Raw genomic sequence first — 15,545 nt, 5'->3', positions numbered from 1 at the left:
AAAAGCCTCAGTGGTATGGACATTCCTCTCTCAGGATGTTGGTCCATGCTTGCCTGTACAGCCACAAATGCACATCTAGCCCTTTTTTCCAAAGAGGAACTAATCAAGCATTTTATTTCATTTTATTTTATTATTTTTTTATTATTATATATATATATTTTTTACAGTTGGACCAGCAGTTTTATAGCCTTTAAAAAGCTTCGTGAGACTGAGGTTACTAAGGCTCTAAACACGGGGGTGCACCTTTACACGGAGAGCAAGGAGGCTCTCCAAAGCCTTCTGGCAACAGCCAGATCTCGGTGGACAGGGATCTCCACTAAGACATGCAAATCTGAAAGAAATCACATATGATTTCTGGCCATCCTGAGGCAAAGCATATTCCAATGTCATTCATCTGATGACTCTTAGCAACTAGAGAAACTGTTTGCCAGAAAATGGACTTTGTCAATGGCATTAAGTATTTTCAGATGTTAAAGACTAGATCTTCAATACTCTGTGCTGGTAAAGCATTCCCTCTGAAACACTTGACTCCCTAATAGCTCAATGTCTCATGCCAATATAGAACAATCAAAATGGGCTAAATATCAAACAGTTCCTTTACTTAGGCTTCATATCCCCACAAAGACACTTCCCAAAGTTACTGCAGGGAACAGTTTGCAACAAGGTCAGGTCTCATTTGTCCACAACAGCAGAAAAACCTACAGCTATCATCTTGCTTTAATCCTCTAGCTCTTAACAGCAACCATATAGTGGTAAATATATTCCATTTTACAAAAAGTGTACTATTTTTCCATTGCCAGCAATATGAGTTTATATCCTTTCCTAGATAAAAGAGATAGGACAGACAAATTGAAACTTGCCATTTACATTTGCAAACAAAAATACAAAGGAAAATGCTTCAGCTCAATGGTATCACTATGAAACTATGAGTCTTAACTTGCCTTACCAGAGAAAAAAGCACAGTGCATGGCAAATTCTATAATGACCTGATAAGGACAGTGGAACAAACTACCTTGAAACAGTTATTTCACAGTTAACATTTTCTTGTTTCTTATTTTCATGTTGCCACCTAATTTACTACTTTGTTTAACCCCGTACTTCAAGCTGTATCTTAAAATCCAGGTAGGCGGGCATGTTGAGGTTATGACACTTCCATTCAATACCTAACAAAATGGGACTCTTCCTTGAATGGGACTGGCATGTTATTGCAGTCTCCGTGATAAATAATTGAATCAAGCCTATTATCTGAGTAACGGGGTGCATGTGTATTTGTCTTCTTACTACAGGGTAACTTTGAGTGGAATTTGAATTAATTATACCTATGAAAACCTACTGTACATCTCAATATGTGAAAAATACTTTTTCCTTTGTTCAAGATAGTGAGTTCTCCGAGTAGCAAAATAAATGCTGTATGAGATTAGAAATATGTCTGCAGATTCTGCTGGAGTTTCATGCTTATCCTCTATTAAAAACAGAGCTGTCAAATGAAAGCTGCAGGAGGAATATTGTACAGAAGGAAGTGGCATAGATTATTAAAGCTACAGACTGAAAATGAGAGACAGCATCAGTGAGAGAGAGCAGAGCAAGAGCACATAAAATGCATTAGCAGGAAACATAGGATGGCAGCCCTATGTTATTCGTACTTCCCGGTGAAGGTTTGTTTTGTCATAAATAAAGTTGAAAGCTCCCTATAAATCCTGTGCGTCTCTGGCTACTCAGCAAGCAGTACATTTTGAAAAGCTAACACATGTTCTGCAAGAACTCGAGCTGCTGATCTGGATCTTCAGCCCGGTTAAAAAGCAGTGGTGTCAGATCCCAGCCGGTGAAGCCAGAGCCTGTCACAGAAGTGGGGTTCTCCCCCAGGCGTGAGCGCTGAGCTTTGCTCCCAAGTCACAGCCCACCACCCACACAGTGCCTCCCCCATCCCTACGTTTGTTATCGACAGCATTAGCTCATGGTAGTCCTTCAACTCTACGTAGAAGAAAGGTCATAGACAACTCCCCACGTCACCAGGCACGAACACAGTGGCTCTGGGCCAGAGGCGGAGACAGCAGGATCACAGCCACATTCAAAATTAGTGGAAGAAAAAAAAAATCAGGTTTAAAGGAGCATTTGGATACATAAAACTGGGATTTCTCCTATTCCATGACACCAAGATGTATATACATGCATATTGATGAGGTGTTCTGCATAAATCTATTTTTATTAATGCAGATCATCTAAATTGCATTTAAAAAGCCTTTAAAAAAACAAAAAAAAAAAGCTGTTATAGAAAACTGCTTAAATACTGCTTCAGCCAGAACACTATCCCAAGCACACAGGGGATTTGTTTTAATTATTTAATTAGTTTAAAGTAAAAGTAACTGTATGTAAACAATCGGTCTTGAGGGAAATCCCCATAACTAGCTGCAGTAAAACAGACTGTCCAGGCTGGTTACTAACTCTTGTAGTTCTCATACATGTCTATAGTAGAGACATTAACAGATACATAGCAGCAATAAGAAGTGCAATTAAACAAACTAGAAAAAAAAGTACTCCACCATGAAAAAGAATCTTATGTGAACCTAATCCATAACTATTCCAGGCATAAACCCAGACAATTCAGTATTTATTGAAAACATTTTGGTAGCTGGGGATCTTAAATGAGATTCTTAGCCCAACTGTTCTACCTTTATTGGTCATCAGTTGTGGCGATTGCAGCTTCTCAGACCTTGGGTCCCCTTAATTAAACATGGATTCTGAGAAACAATGATAACAAATTAAATTAATTAATAGAATTAGTCATTTTGTCCTGAACCACAGAGGACATGAGACCACTTTTATTTAAATTTTTTCCACAGTGCTACAGGCTAACCACAAGGAAGGATTTTTCCTTGGCATTTTTGGGCTGCAACCATATTCTCATAGTCTCCATTGGGGGTGGTCAGGGGTTTTTGCTTGGTGTTTTTTTACAGTAGCATTTTTTAAACATGTACATCCTCTCTCCTCTTGGCCAGTGACAAGGTGCTCAGGGCAGTGTGGTTGAGACTGGCAGTGCTAGAGCACTTGGAAGAAATCTGAAGCTCCGAAGTTCTCTCGAGTGCTTTTTGTCAGATAGACAAAAGACACAGTTTTGCTGAAATAACAAGTTGAAGAGGCAATAATTCCTCCTGGACAGAGTTATTCCATTCTGAAAAGAAAAATAATAATCCATCATTAGTATTTAACCATTTTAGGAGAAAGATTAAAAGCAATCAAGCCCATTTAGTCTTTACTAGATCATGACAGTCGGAGGCATTTGCAAAGCCCTTTTAGAGTGACTGTCTGTGAGATGCTCAGCTAGCATGAAAGCCCACTTTTCATCTGATTACTTCATCATGTTATTTACCTTTGACTGCACACAAATTACACAAACATCACAAAGCAATACAGCATGCCTCAAAATGTCATAACCCTTTTTACTTGTAGCATATGCTTTGAAACAGAAAATGGAAAAATCAATACACTTAAATCAGATCAGATAGTCTGAATTTGCAAAGTCTGGGCAAGCATGAATTTTAGTCTAAATGGCACATACTCTTCTGCATTGGTTGTATTGTGTCACTGTGTGTGTCCAGAAATCCCCCTGTAACAATTGTATTTGATTAAAAGGTGTGCAAGATGTTGTAACTACCACCTTGAGTAAAGTTCTCTTGGTCTTTAAACTGATTGTTAATTCATCACTGCATGCGGGCCAGCGTACCGAGCAGGCTGGCTAGCAGCTTGTATTGAAAGAGTGAACACTGCAACTTCTGTCCTTCCCAAAAGGAGTTATAAGCTTCTCAATTTAGTATTGACAAGTGATGCAGGGATGGCAAATTGCTAACTGAAGAGCAAGTTTTCCCTGATGCACTATGTATCCCTTATCCTCTATAGGGACACCTCAGATAAAATCACAGACCTGCCTCTATTTCATATCATTTTATAGCCTACAAATACAAGGTAATAGTTTAAGGCCACCGTCTTTCTTGAAGGGGTTTCCTTACACATAATGCAGAAGCACATCACGACCTGTGGATGAGTGGAGCATCAGGCAGAGAACGGCGCAGGCCCTGCACAGCCCTCCTGATGATCCTGGCAACACCCTGCAGTCTGCGTCTTCCTGTGAGCCAGTGAGAGCAAAACACAACTTGTCTGGAGGATGGAAATGCTGCCGCCATCTCTCCTCGTGTCACTAAATAGGCTTAGAGGTCAAAATTACCTTCTGGGCTCTTTACCACAGATAAACAATCCAACGTAGCTGCCACAACAGCACCTACCTCTCCCTGTGTACGGGCAGGTTGAGCGCAAGTTTCTGAATAAAATGAATTATAGTAAATATACCAATAATTCAGTTTATTACTTGGAAATAAAGCCCATATTTTGTCAGAGTTCAGCCTGGAGTAAAAAGATACTGAATTTTAATTTATCAGCTCTGACTGCTATGGACACGTTGTGCTAGTGCTCCAGCACTTTCCAGCAGCTCCCCATGGTCTACATCAAGAGCCTTAATGGATGCTCTCTATGGAAGCTTCAGGCTTTTTATTTTTTTTATTTTCTTCCCCCCCCCCCCGCTTCACATTTCTTCTGCACAAAATTAGGAAAAAAAAACAAACATTATGAGATCCTGCTATGCTTCACTGTAAAGTGTCAGCCACCTTGAATTTAGGCATTGTGTTTCCTTCAAGGCTTCTTGAAGTAAAAGATTTGCAGGGAATCGACTCTAAGTGGTGCAGCTTACTTGCACAGAGACCAAAACGATGCAAGAGCTCACTATGTTCAACTCATCTGTTTGTCTGCCTGTTGAAATTTCTAGTATTTATTTCTTCACAGAAGTCTGTATGCATACAAACTCTCACAGGCTCAAAGAAAAGTGGGAGCCATCAACCAGCATCCAGCAGTGATGAAGCAGGAACCTTGGACAGGTTCCCCTGCTTGCTGACAGTACGAGGCAGCATGACAATAGCATTTCTATTTTAAAGTTACTAAAAGAATAGGACTACGTAAACATCCAGATGTTCCTGAAGACAGAAAAAACAGCTTGAAATCTTAAACCCAGAAGATATGGTTATGTCTACGTAACAGGCGTGGCAGGGGGTTGGAATTAGATGATCTTTAAGGTCCCTTCCAACCCAAACTGATTCTATAAAGGGGTTTTATTTCCTCCATCATTCCCTAAAGGTTTGAGTCCACTCTGTTTTCAGATCTTATCTAATGGGAATCGACATCAAATGCAGTCACAGCCTCCTCTTTCTTGTTAAGCATATGAACTAGAGCTGATGGCTGCAACATTCTGCTTTTATTTAATGTCACACCAGACCAAGCAGCACCAGAGACCCAAGCTGTTTTTTCCTCTCTCCGAAAATTTAACCACCATAAAATGGTTCAAGCCAGTTCAAGGCTATGCTGTATCTGCACACTTTGTTAAAGCTTTCATTCCATCAGGTTGAATTGCACTAGTGACGAATTTTTAGTTGCTTAAGCTGTTATGCTTAGACTATACCAGGCTTTCACTCCGTTCAGACAAGAATTCTTTATCTATAAAATGGAGACGTACATTACAGAGATGTTGTAAGGGGCATCACAGGCAGTAAGCTAGTCAGATAAAGGAGTAATAGGGAATGCATAAGTATTTGAAGATTATCTTTTAGTTATATGTTACTTACTATTCTGTAGTTCCTATAAAAGTGTTTATCCTAAATCAACACACTGCAAGTTGTATTGGAAAAGCAATATATGTGATTGAGATATGGTAGGTAACAAAGCATCTACAGCTCCCAAAGCTGCTAGATTCTGATTCATAAAACTTAATATTTTTGAAGGATAAAAACAGGTGTAGTTTCAGTCTAGGTGATTTTCTTTTATCTGTCATACTTTCATGAAAGACAATATGACTTAAATTTCAATAAGTTATTGAATGAAATGTCCTTAACATGCACATCAGCTTCCTCATTCATTGGTCTGACAAAAAAAAAAAAAAAAAAAAAATTAGAGATGGAAGCTTGTGAGGGGAAAAAAAGAAAATGAGTTAAATTATTTGTAATAAATGACTCACTCCTTTGAATTAAAAGTATTGAAATTAATTTATTAGTTATTTTTGCAGCGAAGGTTGATCCTGTTTAGCAGAAAAGCTTTAAGGTATAAGGCAAACTTCTCTATTCCGTAGCTTGTGCTCAAGGAGGAGAAATAGTCTGTGTCACTGGTACTTTATAAGGTGTGAAGGAATAAGGCCACAGACACCTTGCTCAATAGACAAACCACATCTGGTACAGAGAAAGCACTGAGCTGTAAATCTTCATTTCTAAATGTTAATGAGGAAAAAATAATAACAACGTGCACCACACCTGAAAACCCACTTAGAAGACTCACATTCAAATATCCTTTACATCAACCACTCAGGTAAATCTTGAAATTCCTGTTCAGAGGAAGTCTTTGCAGCAGGAATGAGTGAGATAAAGCAGTGCTGTCTGGGGACAGCAAAGTAAATCAGGGACCCGAAGTAATTCTGCAAGAAGTAATTCTGTGCTGGATCAAGGTCTCTGAGGGGCTGGGCAGGAGTTTGGGAAGGGCTGAAGTATGCACGGGCATGCTCGTTACACTCTTTCAGTAGTGCATAGAGCCCTTTTCCTTGCCAGTTTTTCTTATTGTATGTATTATGAGCACAAATTTTTAGCTTGCTAATAGAAAATGTTATAAAATAAACGAATATCCCAAAGCGGGACTGTGGGGGGCTTGGGTGGAAGCACACAGCAGGACCCTAGGCCTCTCCGCAGGCCTGGGGCTTGGCTGCTGGCCCATGGAAAGGGGCAAGGTAACGAGGGGAAACCAGGTCTGTGTGGGGCAAGCACAAATAAAAGAAGCCAATTTTGGATAAGAGTTAGCACCTCTGCCAAGAGGTGGTTTGACACGTGGCCAAGGCCATCTCTGAGGTAAATCAGTCACATCCGCGCAGCTCTGGTAGGGATAAATCTGGCCTGTGAGATTTAGACAGGAGAGAGAAATCTGCTTTTAAGAACACTCCAATCTGGAGAAAACTCGTGCAGACTGTGAAGTGACTCTGTGATGACAGGTGACAAATGAAGTCTGCCGTGACAAGTGAGTAAACTGTTCAGGAATAAAATATTAAAAATGTATTTCTTTTGTCCCCCTCCCTTTGAGAGGGTCAGATCCTCAGATCTGCCTCTGGCCTGCAGATGGAGTTTAGGCTAAGAACCCTAAGGCTGCATTAATACTTGCTGCTCGGTGCAATTCCTATGTTCAGTTCAAAACAAATCTTTAATATTTTATGCTGCTGACTCTCTAAGAGGGGAAGAATAACAAAAAGAAGATGTAGACCAGCAATACAGCTTCATAGCATATGTTCCTTTGCACTGGTTTCTTGGTACACGAACAAAAACCAAGTCAGGATTCCGCCTCCCCCCTCTTTAATTTAATTGTGACCTTCCATTTTTTCCTCTAGAGAAGCTTGATATTACTTTGTAAAGGGCATTTTCACTCTTTAATTGAAAAAGACAATCAGGCCATGGCAGAAATTATTGTTCCCCACCTTGAAAATTAGTGCCTGAATTGGCTATTCATACCATTTAAGCTGAATTGAAGACCTGGGGACAGCGTGCATCCTAATGTGTAAATTACAGGTCCGCTCCCCTTAGAAGCTCCAAAGCAATTTAACTAAATAAAGGAGCCTTGATGAAGGTCTTCGGTTGATTGTGCAGCTTTGGAAAAGGACAAGACATGGATATTGTGCATTTCGTTCGGGGTTTTGCAGGCTGCTCTGTCAGGGAGCCAGGCTCTCCTGGCCTCTTTTGGGGGAAAGGAGACAGCAACTTTCTCTTTTAACCAGGATGGGATGCAGTGTTCACCACAGGTACTCAACTAAAGCAAAACAAGAAGCACAGCTCATTTTTAACCTGTCCTGGTCAAAGGAGACATTCAGGTGTTCCCAAGGCTCACCCAGCTGAAACACCTTCAAGTCCTACAGCCCCTGAGATGCTACAGTACTGGCAAAGAGGAGGCTGACACACAGTTCAAACAGGGAAGGGGCAGAAGAACTCATTAGGTGTTTAGTGGAAAATGAAAGTATTTAAAAATCAGGAAATGGGAAATGCTAAGCAGCTTTCAGACACCTTAATTAGAGATAACACCGCTCTTAATCTTAGAATTGAATTCACAGAAAATCAATTAGAACATTTTAAAAATTGAGATTAGATGGTAAAGGGAAATGATTAATAGTATCGACACTATTATCAAGACAAAGGAACTGTTAGAGGATTTGTTTAGCAAGTTTGGTACAATTCTGAAAGCTGACAAAAGAGTTTACTTTCTAAGGAAAGTTGAAGAAAGTGAGATTAGCCAGTCCTTTGGGAGGTATTTGGAGAAAGATATTTCCATAGCACACCTTATTGGTAACCAAGCTAAGAGATTTATACTAATCTCCTAACAAGCAGTTCAGTACAATACTGAGTAGAGACAAGAGACATGGCTGGATGAACAGGAGGTCTTCCACAGTGATCTGAAACAGACAATCACAAACTGTTGGCCATGTGCACAGTCTGTATTGAAAAGTATTTTTAACTGAATGTATGTGAAAGAAAAAAGAAAAAAAAAAAAAAGCAAAATCTAAGTATGGGATATCCTAGAATTTTTAGATAATTTGAAGGATCCAATAAGGATCTACTGTTTCTATTTGCATCTGTAGCACACCTTATACCCCTGAATCAGGCATGGAGTTCAAGCCAAGAACTACCAAAGGATCCCCTAATTCATTACAGTCAAGTGAATGTGAAGGTAACTAATTGTCAGCCCATAACACAGGTGTTAGAAATGCTTATAGCAAATCATAACAATGAGCTGCTTTTAAAAACTGCTGAGGTTGTAATTTTTATCACATTTTGCTGCAAGAGAATTTCTATCTTGATATATCACATCCAGTAACACTGATCATATTGCAATATATCATATCCAATAAGAGAAGCAAAAGAAACAGGAGCAAATGCGATATATCACAATTTGACATAGCCCCACAGAAATGTGAAGAGGTTTATTGATTTGTCCTCAGGAGCATAGCTAATTTCTAAAGTGCTCTTACATCTAGTGTCTTTGCATTCATTGCACATTTCAATAACAAGTAATTACAATTATAATATTTGGGATTATGTAATGACAAAACATTTATGAAAAAAATCAAAAATTCAAGAAACCATGAAATTACATTAATGCAGATGAACTGTTAGTAATTATGCAAGGTGACAAATTGGACTTTCTCTAATTGTCTGTAACAATTTCATATATTAAAATATCCCAGCTTCCTTGTTTGCTGTTCAGTAATGCAGAGATGTCCTATGCTCATTCTTAAAGCAAACTGGTTTGGAAGTGCTACAGCTATTCTTGAACAGATTAAGGAATTTGAAACACACGATCAGGAGGTTGAAATGAATGAGTTGTTACTTATGATTACTTTTTTGTTCCCTTGGTACACTTTCATTTTTAAAAAGTAATTCACTAATCCCAGAAAACTGTTCATGTTTTCACACATGCTGTTGTGCAAGTTGAATGTACCCCTCCAACACTTTTAAGGCAGTTTTATGTTTAGAAGAAAAAAAAAAAAAACAAAAACAAAAAACCTACAGGTGTGTGGATAATAGCTGGGGGGCAGAGGGAGGAGAGAAATTAGAAAATTTATACATTCATTATATGAGCAACAACTATCTCAGTGTATGTCAGTGCTAAGCTTTAAAAAGAAAAACAAACAACTCATACTTTTCAGGTGTGGCTGAACCTCTGAACCTATTAGTTAACAGAAGTAATTTGGCAAGAAATATTTATGTTTATCTGTAACATTGGTACATGTTTCCAAAGATCAGCATCCATCACTTCAGGTAAACACCACACCCGTATCTATGTTTGGTTGTCTTCTCTCATCGGCAGCTCAGCACTCACTACAGATAAAGTGATGGTCATCCTCACCCAAGTGCCACTCTTTCCACCTTCTGTTTTTATTGTAATTGAATATCTACAACGAAGACTTGCAAGCCATACCCTCCGCTTGCATAAATCAGCATAATTTCCTTGACCTCAGTGGGGTACTAATGACTTACACCAGCTGAAAAAAGCTCTGGCCCATTACTCCTCCCCATTCCTGCATTCACTCCTGGTGAGGAGCTGCACGCCTCCACCTCAAATATTCTCACACCAGAAAAAGCCTTGTCATTCTCTGATTCAGTTTCCACAAAATACCAGATGTTTTGCTTGCTCTGAGCACATATCTTTCTTGCTTAGGTCTGCAAATGTTCCCAGCTGCAGATGATGACTTCTTGCCACACACAGCTGAGTCCATATATTTTCACTCTTCACTGTGGAGAATCACTTGTTCACCTGAGCATTTTTCTTAGCCTACGTGACCTCATTATCACATCCAGCTGATTAATTGTGCTATACCAACAGTAATCTGATAACGTGTATGGTGGTGAAAAAAGTTTTTTTGTTGAAACTTGTAGCTGATAGAGCAGGGCAGCATGAGGACACTCATAAAGTGGGACAAATACAGACAAAGAATAGGGGGAATTATGGAGGAACTAGGTGATAATTTATTTATAGATCTCTGCAGAAACACTGAAGTTAGCAAATATACCATCTGTTAAATAGTCATACTATTCCTAAATGCATATTAGCAATCTAACTGTGAGCCAAACACCTGATCTAAGCTATCTTTTGAAACTCTTTTTGACAAGCAACATTATGCTTTATTAGGTTATGTCATGTTATGTTATGAAGTTATGCTAGGTAACAGGAACAGGGAGGATGGACTGGGTTTGCTCTGTTGGTGTAAATGCCTTCTCGGGACAAAAAGATGTGGTTTTGAGAAGCAGCCAGATATTCAGAGTAACAAGAGCAGAGTGAGCTATTACATTTATATTCATTTTCAAGTTCTTTTTTACACTTAACACATTTTAGGTTGCAATTAATCACTGGAAATACAGACACACACTGAGGAGGAGAAATGGAAGCAAAAATCTTTTGGGCAAAAAGACTGCTTCCAGCCAAAAGAAACATTATTCTTGATGGTCCACACCATTCCTCTGTTTATCATCCCAGGCTACATACTGAAGACAGACAATTCTGTTACTCATTATTGAATCTCTTCTGAATGAGTTGTCATAGTATTTTATGGGAGATGTAGCCTGCCTGAAAACAGGTCCCTTAAAGTTGAAGAACAAAATAAGAATGACTCCCATAATGATTTTTACTCATTTTACTTTGTTTTGTTCTTTCAGAGATTTTTTATTATTATTATGCAATTAATCTTTATCCAAGAGACACTTAGTACATTCATTTTATACAATTATCTATCAAATCCAACCACACTTAAATGAAGAAAGATCATTCCTGTTGAGATCTATTAAATCTCAGGAGGTGGGAGTTGCTTAAAGATGCAGTATGAAGTCCAGAGTCAAGCACTGGAATGGTCTGTCTAAAGGAAATGTCTGTCCCTAAGGGTCTTTAAAAACAGGTTAAATAAGTATCTCTTAGGAAGGATATATGTACACTTGTACCTGTCATAGGACAGATGAATAGATTAAATGATCAGCCTCCGTATCTATTTTTCCATACCTGTGATTCACTTGTAAGCACAACAGGATGAAAATCTCTCCAGCACTAGGAAAAGCTGAGTTGCTTTGTTTAACTGAACCATAAATGTGCTATGAAAGCAGACTCCTGCATACAGAATTTAATACTGTGTAGATTAAAAAGACAATGTCCAAATTTTCCCCACATGTAATCAAAAGTCGTCCTACTAACTATAAAATAATGCAACCCATACATCAAGTACTTCTAGTTTTTCAGTACTTAAAACATGAATAATTGCTGTTATTTTAATGGAGGAACATGGACAGGTGACAAAGTTTCTTAAATGAATAAAATGATACGATGACATATTGTGACATTAAACTAAGAATTGCTACCAGATACTTATTACTTTCCAGAATCTATTCCAATTTCAGAATAAAGCATTCTACAGTAAATTCTGAACTGTCATGAAAACATTTGCTACTGTCGCGATGGACTTCCTTTTTTCCCCACCTCCCTCCCCCCATTTTTTTTCCTTTCTTAGGAACTGCACGATCTGTGTTGTATTAGCAAAAAATTAGCAAATATATATATATATTAGATAGGAATGGGAAGCGTGATTATTTTTGTTGTTAGAATCTAAATTAAAAGGTCTGCACGTTTTGCATTTTTCCATTTTTTTTTTTTTTATTTAATGTAATACATTGGAAAATTTGAGTGTCTTCTTCCACATGGAGCTGGTGCCTTCTCCCACAGTAGACATGCCTTGGTCCAGCCAGCCAAGGTGATTCCTTGACATTTGGCCCAGGGACCAACTTTCCACACGTTTTGTGATGGTCTTTTCCTCCTTAGAAACCATTTAACCAAAAGGAAAGAAAAAGAAGAGAGCTGATTAATTTTCTCAGACTGAATTTTCAGAACAAGTAATAAATCCACACATAGATTGGACAAGTAAGGACCTTTTACATATGAATCAAAACTCTGGCTATTAAGTCATATTACATCCATCCACCATTGCTCTCCCCCCCATCCCCCCGCCCATTAGTATTAAAGAATGGAATAAAACTAATATATATATATATATATATTTTTTTTTTCCTCTTGGACAATCCAGACTGCAAGGCAGAGATCTAGCTGGCAGGCAATTAAAAGAACATCAGAGTTTAAAACACTTTCCCTGTGTATCGACAGGTACCATCTATTGTGGCTATGACAGTGTGAGGAGGTGCTACGGCTGCCTAATTCAATTCAGTCACCTCTGAGTAGACAATGTCTTCATAGGAGACCAATATAGAGGAGATGAAGAGGAGGAAAAGAAAAATTAGCTCTGTAAAGTTCAACTAAGGGGGAGAAAATTGATATATTGACATAAAGAGCTGAGCCTGTACAGGTAGTAATCATTATTGCTTTGACCAACGAGAACTGTTTCTTTCTATTGAACTCTGGATCAGGTAGTTGCTCAGCTGATGAAAAATGGAACAATTGCATGAAACAAGAATTTGTAGCAAGGTAAATAAAACAGGCTTAAGGTAGGCAGCACACCACATTGATATCAAGAGTTTTAAAATGAAGCTGATATTGTTTATTTTATTAAAACATATTTTGAATGTATTTCCCAAAGTGTTCTGACAAAAGTAATAAGTTTTCTCATTAGTGTGAGAACTGGATCAAAAAATAATTAAAGTACATTATGGCGTGCCTTGTAACTGAATCATTATTTAAAAGAAATGAGACTGAGAAAGACATCCACATTTTAGTGAAATGTGAGAAAGCAGAAAACACTGTGTTAGATTCAGTAAAAAATAAATAAATAAAAAATTATAGCCATAAAAATCACCTATGGGAGACAAGGCATCAACATTTTATACACATCCCCTAAGCCATAACACAATTTTCTATTGAAAGCATTCTCATTCTCCCCTTTAAAACCAGTGATAAAATTGATTCGAGTCAATTAAAACATGCCAACTTACTGCAAACAGCTTTAGGACAGAACAGACTCATTAAAAATATGACATACTTTTATCATAATTGAAACACTGTGAGAGTCCTGATAATGTTTAATTATCATTTGTGTACATAGAAGTGCACACCTGCTTTTAATTGCTATAAAAAAGGAAACAACACATTTTTTTCTCTATTCCTGCAGATTAAGACTAATAAAATGGGATGTTAGAAAAAGACAAAATAATACACTAGCTTTGCAATGACGGATTGTAATACAAACTCACTTGTTGGGGTATAAGTGCTTTATAAATAGGTATTTTATTTATTTTGCCAAAGGACAAGATACTAGGTTGGATGAGCTATTTTTGCATATAGTATGTCAATTCACATACCGAGATTTTATTATATGATTGAATATATATGCTCTGGAGTTATCTAGAAGTATTGCATAGATTGGACTATAGTTAGGAATAAATCTGATAAGTTATAACAGTTTTGTTTTCTTCTTCTCTTGCAAGATCTTGAAAATTTTGAAATGAAGACAAGAAGTACAGTGTCAGTCAGAGAAGGACAAGGAGTGGTTCTGCTCTGTGGTCCTCCACCGCACTATGGAGGTATGACGAATAGCTAAATTGTGTGCAATCTGAATAAAGATCAGTCTTACAGCTCAACAGAAGAAGCCTATGCACTTCCCCACCTGATTAGCACTAGAATTTATTTGTGAACGAAGCGTACAGGTTTATAACAAATTTAGATGTCATTTTTTTTAAGGGAACATTTGGGTTTGAACTTCTTAAGGGGCCTTTTTTTATTCTACAGTTACTTGATGTACTAGAACGTGCCATTGCTTTGTGTGTGACAAGCAAAGAAAGTACCAGAGAAAAGAAAGGTCTGTCATGATTGGCATTAGATTGACATGAAAATTGATATTGTTCTTAAATATTGATCCTCTTCTTCCTGATATCTTAAAGTCATAGAAAAATTTAGTTTGGAAGGGACTTCTGGAGAGGTAAGCTTCTTGAACAAAGGAGGTCTAATTGGTTAAGGTGCCTGAGAGCCTTCAGGTCCCAGTCAAAGCTTCAGATAAAGAAAGAAAAGGGGTTTTCTGGAGAATTGATTTGGGTATGTCTTGCTTCTGTTACCATTACTACTGCTGCTCAACTGTAAGGCTGTTTGAGGCCTATATGTAACATCCTACATGTTTCAGACTTTTTCCATGTAAGACATCCCTAAGCATGGGGCACTGTAGCTCCTCCTATACAGCTGTATTAGCGCCTCCAATATCTTTTTTTTTTTTTGGAGCAACACATGTACACTATGTTGGAACATTGTCATTTTTAAACATTTTTTCCACCTCCTGTAAGCAAGAAGCTCTTGAGAATGATCTTTTGAGATTTCCCACCACCACCACCAACTCTTGCAAGTTCAACGCATTCAGAAATATCTTTTGTGAGTGTTGGGACCCAGATTCAAACTGTTTCTTATCCTTTGAGTTGAGAGAAAGAACTATGGTTTCCTAATAACTAGCTAAAGATGACTGGGAATTTCACACTGGAAAAGCAAACGTACATTAAAGGGGAAAACATCAACAGCATTGTTACCAAATTGTCTTACTCTGGACTGAAAGAATCAGCAGTTCTGAGATGAAGAATGTCCTGTTTTCAGCAGGAGTGACTACACATCCACAATAGCTGCAGTATTCTCTGTGCTAGCACAGTGTTTCCTCAGTTCCTTAAAGAAACAGTTATAAGACAAATTCCCATGAGAAGAAGGTAAATTGTGATCTATAAAGAAGATGCAGTATATCAAAGAGGTAGAGAAACCCATCAATCAATTTAAAGCCCCCAGGTCTTGAACAGAGAGGAAATGTCAGTTCACTTACTGTTTACAGCTGTATGAAAGGGGTATATAATCAAGGAGATAAAGTGAAATCTGGTCCTTAAAGGCAGAAAGAGCTTGAAAGAGTTCCTGAAATGTATCAATGGGACAAAGACAATACATCCGTCCTTGAGTCAGTAAGCTATGTGTCTTCC

General features: G+C 38.1%; 1 protein-coding gene across 6 annotated transcripts in view; it reads left to right on the top strand.

The window, feature by feature from the left end:
- Positions 1-15,545, top strand: part of CNTN6 (contactin 6) — a 144,842-nt gene that overhangs the window by 67,101 nt on the left and 62,196 nt on the right. For 5 of the 6 annotated variants that reach the window (XM_048070532.2, XM_013182241.3, XM_048070539.2 and 2 more), the window contains one exon: positions 14,031-14,126. In XM_048070532.2, coding sequence (XP_047926489.2) covers positions 14,031-14,126 — 96 coding nt within the window. Of the gene's footprint in view, positions 1-5,151; positions 7,093-14,030; positions 14,127-15,545 lie in introns of those variants that run through there. The other variant, XM_048070552.2, reaches the window with a different exon arrangement.

This window comes from Anser cygnoides, chromosome 10 (genome assembly GCF_040182565.1).
Source record: "Anser cygnoides isolate HZ-2024a breed goose chromosome 10, Taihu_goose_T2T_genome, whole genome shotgun sequence".
NCBI classification, from domain to species: Eukaryota; Metazoa; Chordata; class Aves; order Anseriformes; family Anatidae; genus Anser; species Anser cygnoides.
Note: the sequence above shows the minus strand (reverse complement) of the source record. Positions and strands in the feature narration are given on the sequence as shown.